At 38.9% G+C, this 18808-nt stretch overlaps 1 protein-coding gene across 1 annotated transcript in view; it reads left to right on the plus strand.

Annotated features, from left to right (window-relative positions):
- The window catches only part of LOC122534377 (protein O-mannosyl-transferase TMTC2), a 65142-nt gene that overhangs the window by 26604 nt on the left and 19730 nt on the right, over positions 1 to 18808 (plus strand). The window contains exon 4 of the mRNA XM_043664942.1: positions 5080 to 5965. Within this exon, the coding sequence (XP_043520877.1) occupies positions 5080 to 5965 (886 nt within the window). The remainder of the gene's footprint in view (positions 1 to 5079; positions 5966 to 18808) is intronic.

The following is an 18808-nucleotide window of genomic DNA, read 5'->3' on the forward strand; positions in this document are numbered from 1 at the left end:
CTTTGCTAGCAAATTCCCCTTGTCGCAAACTATAGATAGATTACTTTGAATTAAATTTGGTCCAGAGTATTTGTCACTTTTATTTTTACACAACAAAAGATGAATGTAATGTTTTCTTTTATATTATTATTGTATTATTAGAAACAATAATAGGAACGATTTTTATTATTAAGAAACAAGATAACATCATTTATGTCCAGTAAACTAAACATCTTGTATCTTCTATATTCAGATTCGTTTTAAACTTCAATCTAATCAAAATAGTCAAGTATGATTTATTGTACTAAAGATGATACAAGGAAATATGATAAAGGCTGAACGCAGAATATTAGTATCGTTAGACTTTGAAAATTATTGATTACAAGAAGATGTAAGTTTTAATGTAAACTCGAGAATACATAAAAGAACGTACGTAGAAGAATCAGCTACCAAAAATTAAATACATTCTGTATTTCTTATTGTAATAAAAAATAGTTTTAATAGCTTCTTGCTGAGGCAACAAGCAATATGCATAACTTTCGTGAAACTACGCGCAATTAAATCTTCACACGTGATCAAATATCCTTCGAATCCTTTTTTCGTTGAATTGTCCAACATAAATATTCGTCCAGTTTCTTAGTCCTCGCATCTTCGATTAACAAAAAACCTGTTTAGCGAGTGGAGGACGTTGCGTCCAATTCTTCCACGTCGTCGCGAGCGGTCACATTAAAAGCGTCGTTAAGAGAGGGACTACTTTTATAGCACGAATCTATCGCGAGTTATAGCATCGCCGGGCAACAAAGCCGAGCTGGCTACAATTCTGGAGCTCGCAATTATCGTCCGCGACTTCTTCCACGGCCTCGCAATTTACCATTAAAATGTCGCTTTCGCATTACGCCGCGCGGCACGGCTCGCTTTAAAAGCTTTCGACGTTACTTTTCATTTGTACGGAACGCCGGCTTTCGAGAGCATCGCGTCGCGTCGATTAAGCGTGCCGCGCACGCTTCCCCCTCGCGATTTTCTTCTAACCCGCTACCATAATTATATCCCTTCGCTCGACTATTTTCCATTTACTTTGCCCTCGTTTTCGTTCTATTTCCACCTTTATACCGGCATCTGCGAATCGTCGCAGGAAACGAAAATCACTGCATTCCGTTTGTCAAGCATGATCGAACGGATTTCTCACTTTTTGTCGAGCCTTTTACGCGAAACTGTCATTAGTACAGACGGGATACGATCTAAGATCTGTGTAATACATATGAGATAAATAAATTCGAATCGTTTCGAAAATAATTCCGAGACAAGGACACTTTTGAAAGTTTTGACAAGTTGTTCTTGATTGATCTGGTTATGTTGTGTCATGCATTTGAAGTTTCGAATACACTCAAAATCCTTCAATTTAGATCTGAATATCCGAGCACATCCGATAAGCTTCTTCTATTCGGATGTCCGAGTACTTATTTGAAAATATTCGTTGATCTTGATCATCGTTATTCGATTATGAGGTACCTGAATTCAAGTTAAACAGAACAAATTTATGGCTTTGTAGCTTATGCTTTCGAACATTATTAACATAATAATTATAACTTATTACATTGAACGTAATTTAAGAATAAATTGAGTAACTAAGTATTACTAATTCATAACGAAGCAATATTGCATGCATTTGACAACATTTTACGACCGCTTCGGAAAGCGACAAACTAGACAATTAGATTCAAGTTAGTTGGAACGTTTCATTATAATTAATACGTTTACTGAAAGTTTGCCTTTTCAGTCGGAATTCAAATTTATAAGGAAACTTTCATACCCGTAGTATGAGTAATCACGAAAGAAATCTCGCAAATCTCGATTCTGTTGACTCCAGTTCAAATTCAGATATATTTTCGAACATTCAGATCAGAAGTTTTAATATTTAATGCTCAGATTCAGGTTCAGGCACTGTATAAGCTCGATATTAAACTCTGTATTTAAGCCATCGTGTTTACCCTTCGACTGTTTCTGCGAAACGAAAGAACGTAAGATTCTGTTTACGCTCGCAGACCTCCGTATGGTATATTCAATGCTCCACATGCAAGCCATCGTGTCATTTTTGGAAAATTCCATTTGTTTTCATTTCTGCGAAGAACGCTGTGCCGTTTTTGTCGCGAGGCTAACAGAAAGAATAAAAAAATAACCAGATGCAAGTCAACACTCACGAGTGAACTGCGTAGCGATTCTGTTCATTCCATGCGACGACGTGTCACCTTTTCACACGCGAGTGTTGTCAGTCTCGTCCTAGCGTTCGACCGAGCGTGACGTACGCGCGCGTTACTAGTTGCCCGAAATAAATAGAGGAAAGTGCACGTCGACACTGGTCGTTTCCCGTCGAGTTGTTAAAGAGCCACGGTATCCAAAAAGTTCCTCTTTTAAATTAACGTTGCCGGCCCTTTGCCGACCAAGCGCAGATCGGTTTTCGTTCGCTGGTTAAATTAGTTCGGGGACCATCCGCTGGACATGCAGTTTGAATTACACGAACCGACGCGATGCGTCAGCTATTTCGGTGGAAATGCGCGCAATTATTATTAAGATTCCCTCGTTTAATTATGAATGAGCATCGATATCGGGGCTCGTAGCCGTGACGGGCCTTAATTAATCTTCATTCGCTGTGAATTCGCGTCTGTCAACGGTTTCGATTAAAAAGCGTGTACATACTTCATAACGAACGACAGCCATTAGGCTGTGATGGATTGCCGGATCGAAACCGCGGTCCCATTCGTTTATTCAAACCGCCGGCCAGAAATATCTTATTACCAATTACACCGAGCTGCGATCGGACTTTTCATTTATGCACACGGTAGGTAATAGAATATAATGTACAGGAGCGACGCGAGGTTGTTTGCATACGGACGCGCGAAATTCAAAATTGGGATTTTGGAGGTTAGACAATTCGAGACCGAGTGTAACGGCGAAATACGTACATATATTTCACTTAGTATATAGTGTTATATCCATACTGTGTACGGTGTATAACTGTAGTTCACATACGTGAACTTGTAAACTCGGTGTATTCACATGGGAGCCTCGTGAATCTCTGATAAGAAGTAACGTTTATTAACCACAGCATATGAATATCTGTATGTAAAATAACAGCAGTCCTTTTCAAAAGTCTTAGGACACTTTTATTTCTTATATTTAGTACTTATTGTGAATTATCGTGTATGTATATTTTATAATACAATATAATATAATAATACAATATATTAATATATTAATATATTAATAGACTTTTTATTGTACAAAGAACATTTATTATATGTATTTATTGTAAATACAATTTATATTTTATATTGTAAATATTGTATTTATTGTATATAATTTATAATCTATATTTATTGTACTATTTTTATCATACAAATATAATACTTGTCCTAAAATTTCTGAGCAGGAGTGTACATATAATACACATACATGTACAAATACAGTTTTATTCCAGAGAATCTAAGAAAAAGTATTTGTACAATAGTTGATCGAATTAATATAATTATGAGATCAGTTATCTCATGGACCATGTGTGTGCTGTTAAGTTAAGATTAAACTTCATTAAACTAACTTAAATAGAATCTACTACATGCTGTTTACTCAGTCCTATGCAGTGTCACACTGCTTTTCTCTACTCAGTGATCAGAGCCACACTGTTTTAAAGATCAAATTTAAACTGTTTATACTTTTTCTCGATATACACTTGTCGCCATTCATTCTCTCTCACATTCATATTCTGAATATTACATTATATTTATTGTACTATTTTTATTACACAAATACAATACTTGCCCTAAAATTTCTGAGCAGGAGTGTACATATAATACACATAAACATACATGTACAAATACAGTTTTATTCCAGAGAATCGAAGAAAAAGTATTTGTACAATAGTTGATCGAATTATATATAATTATGAGATCAGTTATCTCATGGATCATGTGTGTGCTGTCAGCTTAAGATTAAACTTGATTAAACTAACTTAAATAGAATCTACTACATGCTGTTTATTCAGTCCTATGCAATGTCACACTGCTTTTCTCTACTCAGTGATCAGAGCCACACTGTTTTAAAGATCAAATTTAAACTGTTTATACTTTTTCTCGATATACACACTTGTCGCCATTCATTCTCTCTCACATTCACATTCTGAATATTACATTATTTTACAACTGCTGTAAGCAAGCCATTCCTGTGCCTGAGTCACCTTAAGGTTATAAACTTGATCTATACTGGGTTTTAGTATTCCTACAAAATTAACTTCTATTTAGTTCAAGATAGACGACCAAGTTCAGGATGTTATAAGACCTGCATATTGCACCTGGTGTCTACGTTGTTGTTAATCGAAGGATCACATGTGTAACAAGAGTTTGTTTTAACAGGAAACATGATCAACAGGGAGAAGTTACTTTCCACAATCCAATTATTATAATTTTGCAATGTAATATAATTTATAGTATGTACATTGGGTGTACCGTAACATGTATATATTATAACACTTCAGAAAGTGAACAAATGACATGAAACAATGAAAAAAGTTTATGTGCCCTATTTTATTTTATTATTCCAAAGTTATTATTAATTTATTACAATCATAATTAAGTTATTAATTTTTGTACTTCTGTGGTCACCTAAAAACAAATATTGTTATTGTCTATTGTTATAATACTTAATACATTTACGTATGTATATAATACAACAGATCATTGAATGATAAAAATGGCTAACTTTGAAACGAGACGTGTATTCACCTGAATTTTTTTCATTATTTTAATATCCTGAGGTGGCTTCACGTGTTATTTGAAAATATATTATTTAAAAACACTTGTCTATTGGTTCTTTTACAAAATCGCGAAAAACGAAACAAATTTCGATAGTAACATCGAAACATCCATACAAAAGTATGGTGACTGTCGTCCAATTCCCAAGAATCATTAAACAAAAGCCAGTCCTTAAAGCTACACTTAAAAAAAAATTAACTTTTCAAAAATTAGCTCGTTGTAGATATACGCAAAATGATCATGTTCGAAATCCTGCTCATCGTTAGTTCTAACAACTCGAATCTGTTTGTGTTTCCAGGTGAATTGCAGCTTGACACGCGCGCGCAGCATCGGCATCGTCTCCGGCAGCTTGGCTCTGCTGGTGCTCGGCAGACTGAGAATCACCGGCACGAGGCCGGAATTCGCCAGCGCGGACAATCCGACCGCCAGGCATCCGTCTCGTCTGACGCGCGGTCTTACGTTTCTCTATCTACCGGCGGCAAGCGCCCGGATGTTACTCTGCCCGAGCACGCTGAGCTTCGACTGGTCGATGGACGCGGTGCCGCGTATCACCAGCCTGCTCGACGCGAGGAACCTCGAGTCCGCCTGTTTGTACACGGCGTTAATCGGCGCCTCGATCTGGACGATCAGAACGCTTCGTCGGCCACCGCGGGAGTTTACTCTGAACCTCGTGCAGCAGTATCCACGCTCCATGTCGTCCAGGTGTCCGGTGTGCGCTGGCAGGCGTACAGGAGGCTGCCACACGGACGGGTGTCGCGCGGCGAACAACAATAACAACGGGCCGATCGGCGATTGTTACTGCGCGAAGAGGCCTAACAGCGGATTAATCTGGATCAACGGATACGCCAGCAGGCAGGCGGCTGCGAGCGGCGTCGCCGCGTCCCTCGGTTTCCTCGTGCTTCCCTTCCTACCGGCTAGCAATTTGTTCTTCTACGTGGGCTTCGTCATAGCCGAGAGGATCCTCTATTTACCGAGCGTGGGCGCGTGCCTGATGGTCGGCGCAGCGATCTCTGGATGCTACCAGGTAGCCAGACGACACGGATCGAGAAGAAGAGGCAGGGCAGTGCTGCTAGCCACGGCGGTACTCGTCTGTCTGATGTCTGCGAAGACTTTGTTGAGGAACACCGACTGGTTCGATGAGGAAAGTCTCTACCGGTCGGCTCTGCACGTGAACCCTCCGAAGGGTGAGTTTGCATTTCTTTATTGTTTCCATCTTTCTATTGATTGACGCGTATTTTATTGGAATATCAGTGATCTGTTTACGTACAATTTCTCGCGTCTAGACACGGGCTGATACATTTTTATGTTTTATTTTATTCATGGGGTGGAGGGAATCCTTTCGTACACAGAACAAAGTGGCGAGTTTTTAACGGTGTAAGCCCGCGATGAATTTTTATTCGTATCTTTATTATCTGACTACTGTGCTTCTGTTTCTTCTTTCTTCTGTTTCTGATCTTTTGATACTTTGAATTCATTGCCAGTGAACTCTGAATGCAAATGCAACTTCTCTTTCTTTTCTTTTCGCTTTCCATTGATGTTCTCTTTATCTTTTGCTACACAGAGTTGCCAATTCTGCCAGCTCTTCAAGAAGCTCTCCGAACTCGATTCTTTGCATCTTCTTTCAAACTGACCTTTATTTCCAAAATTTACGTAGACATGGCACAACGAATTTTACAGCACAGTATAGCGTAGTAACACAACTATGGTCTTGGCGCAGCTTAGCTCTCTTTAATACTGGAAAAACTGAAAGTTTATCGAACTTATACTCTGTTACTTATTTGGAAATTCGATCTGCAAATATACAACTGTATTATATTATGTATTTCTTCGAATAGATAGTCTTCCATCACGTTTATCGCAAAATGAGACGATTATATCTTGGATCACCAGAACTCGAATCCAAAAATTTCCAATTCTAGCTAGTACGCATCTATGAATAGAATTTTCTATAAACATCACATTCGTAGCATAAGCCTGACGCGGATGCAACAGTTGGAACGTTTCTGCAGGAAAACAGAAACAATACCCCCATTGTACCCGTATAAATACGTCTAACGTGCATGCGTCTGACACTTAGGAAATCCCACCTCTTCACCACCGTACAAAGGACCTAATTCCCTATTCGCCAGAGTCGTTCGCTTGTCCATATACCGACCCTGAACAATGAACACGCGTAATTCGTCGTATATTTTTTCTCCTCCCCAGCGTCGTGTTTTCCATTCAACGTTAAACACGCCAACGGCCAGCAATTGCTACTTTACCAACTCGTTAATGTTTTAATTACTTAGCCAGCGGAAGAGAGGGGGTTTTCTCCGTTTTTTTTTCTTTTTTTTGCAGTCGCGAGGGAAAGCAATAAATACAGGTTGCAACGCGCACGCAGAGGACGAACGCGGACGAATTAAAAAGATAACGATAATAAAGAGTCGCGTGCTGATGATAAACGAAGCCGGGGGGGGGGGGCCGATGATCGAAAACAGATACGTCCGCCGGCAACGAAATATACGGCGCCGCGTATAAAAATGAAATTCCGCCGTCCGCGTCGCTCGGATATATCGCTCGGTAGTTTTCTCGTTATACGGCGACTCATTCTGACGACGGTGACGGCTTGCCCTCCGCTATCCAGCCTCTCATCTTCAACTTGCCTTGCTAGCCAACCGATCCCGCCTACCGTGTGTACATAAAATCGCCGACCGAGGTGGATACGCGACATGCAATACCACCGTGCTCGGCAATAGTCGCATCGTACCTTCGCTCCGTCACCTGCCCGCTTTTTATCGCCGCCCCCCTTATCCGTCTTCGTCTCTGTTTTTATGTATCATCGTTAGACGTGTCCTCCTCTATGTACGTAGCCTTCGCCAACGCCTCGTCTACACGATCGTTTTATTTCCCCCTTTTATTTGCTGCGTCTCTCCCACGAGTTGTCGCGTCATTGTCCTTCGTACATCCCTTTCGATCTTGTGTCCCTTGAAATTATAAATTATCGATCGACTTTATCAGCTTCGATGTATCGTCCATTATCGGTGTTTGTCGACGTGATCCGTTTGTTGCGTCGCTTGCTGCGTAGTTCAGTACGGTAGAGTCCCCTTTCTTTCGAACTTTAGTTCCGACGTGAATATTTGAATACGTTGCAACGAAACGTTTGTCGCTGAGTAATGATTTTATAGGTAATATGATATTCGAAAAAATAGTAGTTGGGGCGAAGTTGAGTTTCTTATTGTATATTGAGCCCCTTTCGTTCGATCGATTTTACCAAACATCGATATACCGTTTATTTATTGACGATCGTTTTATTTTCTCTTCTATTTATTGCATTGCTCCTCCCACGTTCTCTTGCGTCATTATCTTTCTACGTACGTCAGTCACCCGTTTCGGTGTGCAGCAGAGTCTCCTTTATTCGAACTTTTGTTTCCTAAATATGCTGTGAAACAGTTGTCAATGAGTAATGATTTTTCAATTACCAAGAGACAATTTCGTCGGGTAAACTAAAGTATTTGAAAAATGGAGGTTCTATCTCGATGAAATTATAAATACCACCAAGCCTCCTTCGTTCTATCGATTTTGTTATCTTCAAACTTTGATGTATCGCCCATGATATTTATTGGCGATCGTTTTATTCTCTCTTCTGTTCGTTTCGCCGCTCGTCTCACATTCTTCGCGTTGTTGCATTGCTCTCTGCCGTTCTCTATCTTTCATCGCTGCCCTTTTGCTAAGTCAGTCACCCCTTTCGGTGTATCTCGATGAAATTATAAATACATCAAACCCTCCTTCGCTCGATCGACTTTATTATCTCTTACCAAACTTTGATGCATCGTCTAGAATATTTACTGGCGATCGTTGTACTTCTTCTATTTGTTTCGTTGCTCTTCCCACATTCTTCGCTTTATTACATTGCTCTCCACCCTTCTAACTAACTTTCGTTGCTCTCATTTCGCTACGTCAGCCACCCCTTTCGGTGTGTCTGGATGAAATTATAAATACATCAGACCTCCTTTGTTCGATCGACTCTATTCTCTCGTTAAATTTAGATATATTGTCCGGGTTATTCATTGACGATCGTTTGATTTCCCCTTCAATTTATTTCGTTGCTCTCCCCATGTTTTTCGTGCTGTTGTGCATTGCAACTCCCTGTCATTCTAACTCTTGTCGTCGTTCTTCTGCATCGGTTAGTCCTTTCGATGTACTTTGATATTATAAATACACCAAGTCTCCTTCGTTGCTAGGTTATCTGCCGATGATCGTTTTATTTGTTTCGTTCATCGCTCTCCTCTTGCTACGCCAGCCACCCCTTCTCGACGTATCTTGATGAAATTATAAATATATCAACCTAACCCACGTCCGATCGACTTTATTATCTCTGGGTCAAACACATGGGCGTGTTATCCAGGATATTTGTGTTCCTCGTTCCTTGGCCCCTCTCGTTCGATGAATCAATGATACGGCTCCTCCCGAGACGCGGACTGCATCGGCATCCCTTATCCCATCCCTTATCCGTCTCTGTCCGTTTTTGCTCATCTGCGATCGTTTTTACCAACTTTATCCAACCGATCTGATCTTCTCCTCCGCATCCTCCAGTACCTAATTACCCCCGTCGTTCCATCGGGTTTCCGCGTCTCGGTTTCCAAACGCCATTATCGCGGTCGCCTCGTTTCCACGAGTCGTGGTTCACCGAGTAAGGCGGGCGTTTCTTCGAAACAGCTCGCCGGACGACCGTTTCAACGATGCTCCACACTCTCGCCGGGAGCTTTGTCGAGTTCCACCTTTGTTTCCCTTTTAATCTCCGCGTCAAAAGGGGTGCCGGCTGACAGAGGCGAGAGGCGGTCACGCGAGCCGAAGCTGGGACACCGCCGACAACCCTTCTCTGTTACCTATATCCATCCGGTCACGAGCCTTTCTTCGCGCGTCGTTTTAATGGCCAAGGCAAAAACTGGGTGCACATAGTGCGCGGCGTATATGATGTATGTAAGGCATGGTAGATAGCGGTGCGAGGTTTCCTCGCGAGGCAAGGATAGACAGCCGCTTTGGATCAACTTGTCTCGTGTCTTAACCCTTTTAGTCCGAATGGGTTATACACGCCTTCTCGGGGAAAATTTAATGCAACCTCCCGCTAGAAAGTGAATATTAAGCTCTGTTTAGCCGAAGTTCCAGTGGCGCGTTACCGGAAGACAAAGTTAATCCATTAACGGGCCGAGTGATAATTTGTAAAATGCTTTTCAAATGGATAATTGAAAGTTTCATGAGATTCTAGAGTAAATGGGAACTCTGAATGGATATGGGATATGCGGAATTAAATTTTATGGGCACGGACGCGCCGATGAAAGGATTCGACAGCGTGTATTGAAAAAGAATTGCGGATGAAGTGTTGCATTAACGCAGACGTTACGATCCGTAACGAGTTGGAACTTTGGACAGCGTGTGAATTGCGCAATCGGATTATTTATAATTAACTTTTGCTGTCCCAGCCGGGAAATATACGCCCCGCTGGGAGAGGGGGCGGGAGTTTTAAAGTAAACGTTTTTTAAAAATTAGTATTATATTCAGCGTGTTTTGAAATACGTAGAATCGCGTTCAGATATTCTCTGTTGAATAGCTCTCGCAAAAAGTGTGCAACACTTTGAGCAACGTAATCTGGCTCCTTGCAATTAACCGTACGAGGACTATTTTATTCCAGAGTTTTGTAAAATCGTATATTTCTCATGTTTCCACATGCACAAGCAAATGATCGTTTGATCGACGCATGTTCATATAAAACTTCCGTGCGTGTAATATTCGATCTCAATATTGATACCTTATCCTACGTTCGTTAAAAAGTGATCAGAGTTGGAGCATTTCAGCGACACGTTGAAAAACCTATTTACAACACAAGAGAAAAGAATTAAAAGCGTCGTCCGGACGTTTGCACGGGGCTCAGCTGGGCAAGCGCAGAGAGCAGCGCGCAGCTTAAATCACCTAATCATCAATTCCCTCTTTAAAACTTTAAGCAGCCGAGGAATCATTGGATCCGCCGGGAGCTTGACTTCGCTATTAAATAATTCACGTAATCCCTTATTCAATCACGAAGAAACATATCGATCGTTGGTTTATTGAAGTTAGACGGCGCGGAGTTGGTGCAGGTCCGGTCCAACAAATAGAAGATCCCGGCTTGAAACCTTGATCCAACAAACTCCGCGGTCGATTCCATCCCTTTTCCCCGGGTCTTTACTTTTTCTTTCTCTCCCGCTCACCTCTGCCTCGCTTCAAAGTCGTGGTCCACGTAGTCTACGTAGGTCGTTTCTACCCGCTTTAGCAAGCAAGGTCTGTTCGATTTCATGCGAACGTGTTTCACTTCGTTCGTACGATCCGGGCTCTCGAAAGAATCGGCGGTCGGATTTTCACGGTGGAGGAAGGAAGCGAACGATCGCATTACCGAGCGTAAAATCGAGCGAGGAGGGTAGCTCTCGGGCGCGAGGGTAGCACGAAACACAACTCGCGGGGCACTCGATAGAATCGCGCGACGATGAAATATACTCGGCGGCGATTTATCGCGTTTATTTATCGCCGCTGATTTAAAATGCCAGCCTCGCCCGCTCGTGGATTATCGCCGAGTTACCGGACTCCGAGGCGTCGTATTTTTTGTTTTCGCCGTTAAAGCGGGCCGAAAAATAGGGGTGGAAGTTTCTCTCGCGGGTAATTAGTAGATTGCGGATTTTTATGCTGTTGCGAATGCAACTGCAAAGAGACGGGGCCTGAGTAGAAATGCGTTTCATCTAGCGAATGTTATCTAAAAATTGTGGTATTTTGTGGTGAACGGTATCTAAAAATTGAGATTTAGATGAACGGTATCTAAAAATTGATGTTTTGAATATTTTATGTATTTTGAATTTTTATCTTGATGCGTGTTATTATGTATATTATAATAATATTATTAATACAATATATATATTATAATATAATAATACTAATAATAATAATATATATATTATAATAATACTAATAATATATATATATATATATATATATATATATATATATGCATCTTATATTATTGTAGTATTATTCGTATTATTATAATACTAATAATATATATTATAATAATATAAGATGCATATATCTTTTACATCTCCGAATTTAAAATTTTAAATTTACATCTCCGGTGTACAAAAATATTTATATGAAATATCCGAGGCAGAGTATGTTATATATAATGGATAAAACGATTTCTTTTAGATTCCATTTCTTTTATTTCATAAAAATTTTAAAATGCATAAAATCCGCATCCCAGCAATTACTAAATGAAAAAGTTTTAATGTTCTTGTGGCATGCTGTACGGTTTCACGGAAATATCCGAATATTTATCACAGAATATATTATCACAGATATATTTCATCGTTTATTTGATCATTTGATGGAACATTTTTTCGTTCATAATTGTATATTAAATATTATTTTTATCATCGACCGTGATAATATTCAAGTGCTAATATTCATACGAGTAGAAAGTAAACTTATATAGTTTATTTTATATTTATTTTATACCAAGTCTATTGTTTGCGTTCGTATCATTTGTCGAACTGAAAATCTGATTACTACATCATCACATCAATGCACTATGTGCAGTCTTAAAACCATCATCTCTTTATAAATTTTCCAATTATTCTCCGCCTAAAACTGTAATTAATCTTTCGTAATAACAGACATAGAACATAGAACTATTTTCATTGCCATGATTACTTGAAATCCCCGTTCTTTCTTTAAACATTTAAATATATTTGCGTGTGTCAAACATTCGTGACTGACTGCGTGTCAATGTTCGTATTTTTAATTCAAGAAAAAGACAAAACTGTAAAACCGAAAAGAGTAAAGAAAGCAAGATATATAAATAAGAAGAGCAACGAACGAAAGACAGAAGCGAAGATGGATTAGCCAAAGCAGTTGGAGGAATTCCGGCGGAAGATACAGGGGAATGGGTGGTAATGTACGATGCCGGCAATGCATAATAACGGATAATCATTTCGCGATTTCGTCGTTCCGCTCCAGCACTGTTTTCTTCGACCGATCGTTTCTTTCGCGCCCGAGTCTCGTGCCTCGTTCTTCTCCATTATTTCCAAGGAGGCGCGTTTCCTTTTGTTCGTCCCTGATGACGTTCAATCTATCATTCGGTTCATTTACATCGCGCAGTCAGTGCACGCTGCTCTCTAATTCGCCGGCCGTTTCCCTCACCCCTCGTTCGCCGCGATCGCGATTGAAAAGAAACAGCCCCCGGCTGTGAATCGTCGCGCGAAAGGAACGAAGGACACTTGGGGATCGTGGGAGAAATGTAGAACGCCGCGGAGTTTCACCCCTATTTTCCTCGGGCACGAGGCGAAATTTTCCGAACCGTGGCCCGATGTCGTTAGCGACAAACGATGGAGCGTGCTACCCGGGCTACGCGCTCTAAATACGCGGCTTGATTCACGACTCGTGAACGAAACGGCGCGGGGGTGGAACGGGGCTCGAACGATTCGAGAATTCGTAACCAGACCTGTGAAAAAAAGAAAAAGAAAGAGGGAAAATCGTACCACGTTTAGGAATTTTTTTTTCTCTCTCTTTTTTTATAACGATTTCGTTTCTGAATGGCGACAGAGGGAAGGAGGATTTCATAAGTTGCCAGGAAGAGTTAATCGATTGAAAATTTTTGATTTAATTAAATTTTGAGGTCGACGGTTAAATTTATTGACATTGATAATTGTTATCGTAAACGATTTATTTCGTGAAGTTAATCGGAGGATCGACGATTGATTGAATCGATCAAAGTTTCCTTGTGCGTTTTGCTTTATTTTGAGAATGTACACTGGTGTGATTAATTATTGCCTAGACGATGACGAGTATATTCGAAAACACGGTAAATGCACTAAGATTGAGTCATAACAAAATGATAAATTTTTCTGGCGTTTCTTTGTAAAATTTTCAATTTTATTGGTACTTACGGTTATTTAAAGAACTTGATATTTCATTTCTTGAAAATTGTTCCATAAAGGAAAACCATTAAAAATTCAAATTGAATTTTCATCAGTTCATTAAAAGAAGTAAAAAAATCAAATATTTGCAAAATTAGAGTGATTAGAGACAAATTTAATTTTTTTACCCGAACAATCCCCGTTATTTTTTTTGTTTGTTTCGTTGCCTTGAAATATTCTAAAGTGTGCTAAAATTACAAATACCTAAATTTTAAAATAAATAGCAAAAGCGACTTTTTTTTATACTCGACATAAACGCTTAACAGAACGGTTTAATAGAATTAGCAATTCTGGTTTTAGAGTGGATAGAAATTATGGAAAACAGTGATGAGTTGAAAGATTAATCTCTTAATGTGAAGAGACGATGATGAAGAACGATCATTTGTTTCGTATGTTATATTTTAGACGTCTAAGAGGCGCCAAGAATTACACGTTGGTTATTTTGTTCAATTTCAGTATTCCTATGAAACAAAATATTATTATTAAATTAGTTTTTTCTTACTTGATTATTGTTCGTTAACATTATCTATTTACTATATTCTGTTCTATTTTATAAATTTTCTGTTTCTTGTACCATTTATATATAATTGTAAGTTGTATCAACACACTTCATATTTTTTAATAGATAATTTTAGTAATTAATGATGATTACATACATAATTGTACACGTTAAAGGATATATACATATTTTCATTTGTATTATACAATACAAATTTTACATGTTGAAGGATTAACGCGTTTCCTCAAATTTCTGTTGCATAATACAGAATTTTATATAGCGAGGGATTAATACATACTTCAATTTCAGTATTCCTATGAAACAAAATATTATTAAATTAGTTTTTTCTTACTTGATTATTGTTCGTTAACATTATCTATTTACTATATTCTGTTCTATTTTATAAATTTTCCGTTTCTTGTACCATTTATATATAATTGTAAGTTGTTAACACACTTCATATTTTTTAATAGATAATTTTACTAATTAATGATGATTACATACATAATTGTACACGTTAAAGGATATATACATATTTTCATTTGTATTATACAATACAAATTTTACATGTTGAAGGATTAACGCGTTTCCTCAAATTTCTGTTGCATAATACAGAATTTTATATAGCGAGGGATTAATACATACTTTCAAATTCGTATTTTATGATACAAATTTTTGCTCCGTCTGAGGCAGACTGATTTCAAAGGTCCTCTGGACCTTTTCGTCGGAATTTCTTGAAAGTAGCATTTCCCTCGAGCGATCAATAACACGGCGGAATTACGTCGGAAAATACAAAATGCCAGCGAAATAGTTAGGACACGTGCAAGAATTTTTCAACGAGCAAGCAATTCTCTTACATCGGTGGTGTGTCAGCATGCGTGAGAATAGATCAAGAACGCGTGAAACGACAAAAGTGATCCATTATTTCCGCACAGTGGAATAACTCATGAATGGAGAAAGTCTGTCGAGTCGAAACGAAATGAAAAATCATACATCTTCCGATTTAGAACTTCTTTCTTTCTTCATCGTTTGTAATAAATATATCATTTATTAATATAATTAATATACAATCTCTATCGCTCCGCGTACGAAGTACGAGCAGGGTTCGTTATTCGTTTTCTAACCAAGACTTGCGTTTACGGCAAACGATTAACGGTGGACAATTAAAACGTCTGGACGTTTTTGAACGAACCCCGAGGAGGAAGGGCTGTTTGCTAATTAAAATTATTTCCTGCTTACATTTGTGCACCGGCGGAGCTGGTAATCAGATTATACTCATCCTGAAACCACACGGCGCGCCGGTATTTAAAGTACTAATGAAAAACAATTTGAAGCGTTAAAATACAAGGGCTTTTTAAATAATCGCACGGGGACGCCGCCAGGCAGAGAAACAACGGGTGGCTACGTTCTTTCTCTACCATCGTGTAATATTAAATCTTATTTAAGGCAATGTCGCGTAATCTACTTGTTCCTTTATTCGTTGTAATCTTTCCACCAGCGGGGAGAAAGCTTGCTCCGCGCAAAGTTGCTGGAAATTTCTATTAAAATTCTCCGGCGGTATGATTATTGGCCGGAGAGATACGCTACCAAGATCGATAATCGAAGTTTGAAAAATTCTCCGCGCTTCCGAGCAACTTCTTAATAACAGCTAGAACATCGAATGCTGAACATTGAAAGCGCGCAGCGAGAAATAAAAACTGACTCATCCACCGGTCGGTATTGCGTATTCAGATCTACAAGAGACTGGATGTGGAGGAAATATTTTGTGTAATTAAAAAACAGGGTATTTTTTTTCATTGTTGTATGTAATAAAAGATAGTCGTCGATTCAGCGTAATCAAAATGTTCAGCTTTAATTACGCGTTAATATTTACTGTACGATCCCTTTGGCTTTTCGAACGTTGGTTCCGATGCGTAAATCAGATTTAATTAAAAAAAGGGTATTACTCTCGGTTCTCTCTGTTCTTCGTCCAGCCTATTCGAAAATCAATGTCGACGAACATTTTACGAATAGATTGCAAATTTCTATGCAATTTATGCGAAATTTCCGGGGCCAAAAATTTCGAGAATTTATGTAAAACATCTGAGGCGAGCTGCACGCCAAATTTCTGTTTAGCTTGCCTCTTTTAAATTACGTTCGCAAAAGTACGAATTTGCATAAAATGTCTGTAGCCCTTTTTTTTACAAGAGTGTTACACTTTCGGTATTTTAAAATTTAAGAAGACTGTGTAGGCCGCGCCGGTGGAATAAATTTTTCCTGTTCTCTGGCAATTTTGCACACCTTTGCTTCGGATCACGTGTTAAAAATGTAGTAATCTCTTTAGGAGACGTATTTCTCTATGTCAGAATCAATTAATTATTTCATAAAATATCTCTAGATTCATTTCATTGGTTTATGGTGCCACTATTGAATCAAGAATATTTCTTGTCACAAATATTTCACTTTGAAAACTCGTCTGTAAAAAGTGACTTGCCTCAGAAAAGGTGTAAGATTAAAATTTTATACTTTTATTCGTATATTTTAAATTACGAATCAATCGTTGTAATATTGAATTATTATAATACTAGAACTACCCCTCAATATGACAGATTTCAGATTTTACAATATTGATTTCTGTCTGTGCAAAGAAATTATTGCTGTACAAAATATGTATACAATTACGAGTTATTTATCATTTAAATTGTAACGATTCATACATGTACGAAATATTTCAGTTCATATTATATAGACCGATAGTTCTAACGTCTAATAATAAATCATAAATTTAGATATTATGTATTCCATGTAATAATCAGTATGCATTTTTAATACGCGTTAACGCCGACGACGAAACGTGAGTTACGTTTTTCCACTTACGTGCATCCACGTGCGATTTTCTCGAGAACGATCGGAGAAGGAAGGCACAGTGAATCGTGGAAGGGGAATCGGGTCGGTTCGTGACGCTTTCGCAGGGCAATTTTTACGATCGCGGATTCATTTATTACCCCCGGTGCTCGGAGTAGCCATCGGTCCGAATCAGCGGACGGGAAAGGCCAGGAGAATGTTTTATAGCCGATATTGTTTGGCCGAAGATAAAAAGCCGAGCTCCGTGCGCGCTCTGCCACGATATTCGCGCTATCCGGCCTGTATCGAGGATCGCGCGTGCACGCCGGTTTATTGCTCGTAAATACAAAGAACCGAGAAAGAAATTCTACAGAGAGAGAAAGGGGGGAGTTTGTTGGAGGAGAGCTCGCTCTTTTATCGCGTCTTATTGCTTTCCGTGGAGGAGTCGTGCGCTACGTTTAAAAATCTATCGCCGCGACTTCCGCCGTCTCGTTTCACGTGTACGTTTCATAATGTACGATTCCGTTTGAAGATTCGTGACGCGGGGAAATTCATGTCGTTGCTGAGAACGCCATGTCTCGCGTACGAATGCAGATTGTTTCCGATTCCACGCGAGAGAGTACGAGAGTCGAAAAGGGCGAATAAAATCTTTCCTCTCTCGTTCAACCTTTAAATGCCAGCCATCTTTTTAACGTCAGATATAAAATTGACGCGATCGAATCTTGTATACTCTGTCGATGTAAATGAAATTGAACTGAAAGTTTGTCAATTCTTGGAGAGTTGCGACAGTTAAAGTATCGTTAATGCGAATTAATACTGTGGATCGAACTTCATGCCATTTGTTGAATTTCTTCACACGCAATTTATTAATTGCGTTCACATGATGCCTCTGTGTTGAAAATTTTTGCCTTCAAAGACAATAAATATTTTTCCGCAAGTTGATGTCTGATTTAGATTAGTCCTTCTCGACTAATACGAATTGTTGTTACAATTTCATTTTTTCATAATATTTCAGTCTTATTTTTACTTATAGATAAATATTGACAAAGTTTGAATACCAAACCCTAAACACCCTGTACGTTAATTCAAGAAGAAAATGCATACACATTTTTTATTGCGGTTCAGTAATTGCAAAGCTGAAAAATCGTGCTTAAACATTTCCCAAGTGTACATGAATATTGAAACTCCGGGAAGGGAAGAGGGGAGAACAATCGACAGAAGGTTACTACTACGTGTAAAAAAACGTGAGAAATGCAAAATAAAATAAAATTTTCCCTTAAAAAAATAGGGAACATCTCGACGTGTTTAGTTAAGAAATGGGTTAGTACGCGTGTGCTTGATAAATTTTCAAATTGAATTTTTCTCGGAAGCGGGAGCGTCTTATGAAAAAAATTTCACTCCACAGGACAAGAGAGAATAATCGGCGGCGCGTTATTCTGGTGAGCGGGAAAATACGGGAAAAGCGTAGAGCGAAATTTTCCCCCGTTTAAAGTCTCATTCTCGAGGAGATACGGTTTGAACATGTTTAATTAAGAATGGCTCGGTATACGTGTACTTGATTAATTTTTGAATTGAATTCCCTCGGGAACAAAGCGTCTTGTGAGAAAAAAATTTTATTCCACGGTTTTCACTTATTTTCGCTGGTAGAATAACCTTTTGTGGATTATACACTTAAACTCAAGTACACTTAACGAACTTGCAGACTTCACTTTTTTTCCCCCAAAACGAAGCTT

The sequence above is a fragment of the Frieseomelitta varia genome, unplaced genomic scaffold (assembly GCF_011392965.1).
Source record: "Frieseomelitta varia isolate USP_RPSP 00005682 unplaced genomic scaffold, Fvar_1.2 scaffold_59, whole genome shotgun sequence".
NCBI classification, from domain to species: Eukaryota; Metazoa; Arthropoda; class Insecta; order Hymenoptera; family Apidae; genus Frieseomelitta; species Frieseomelitta varia.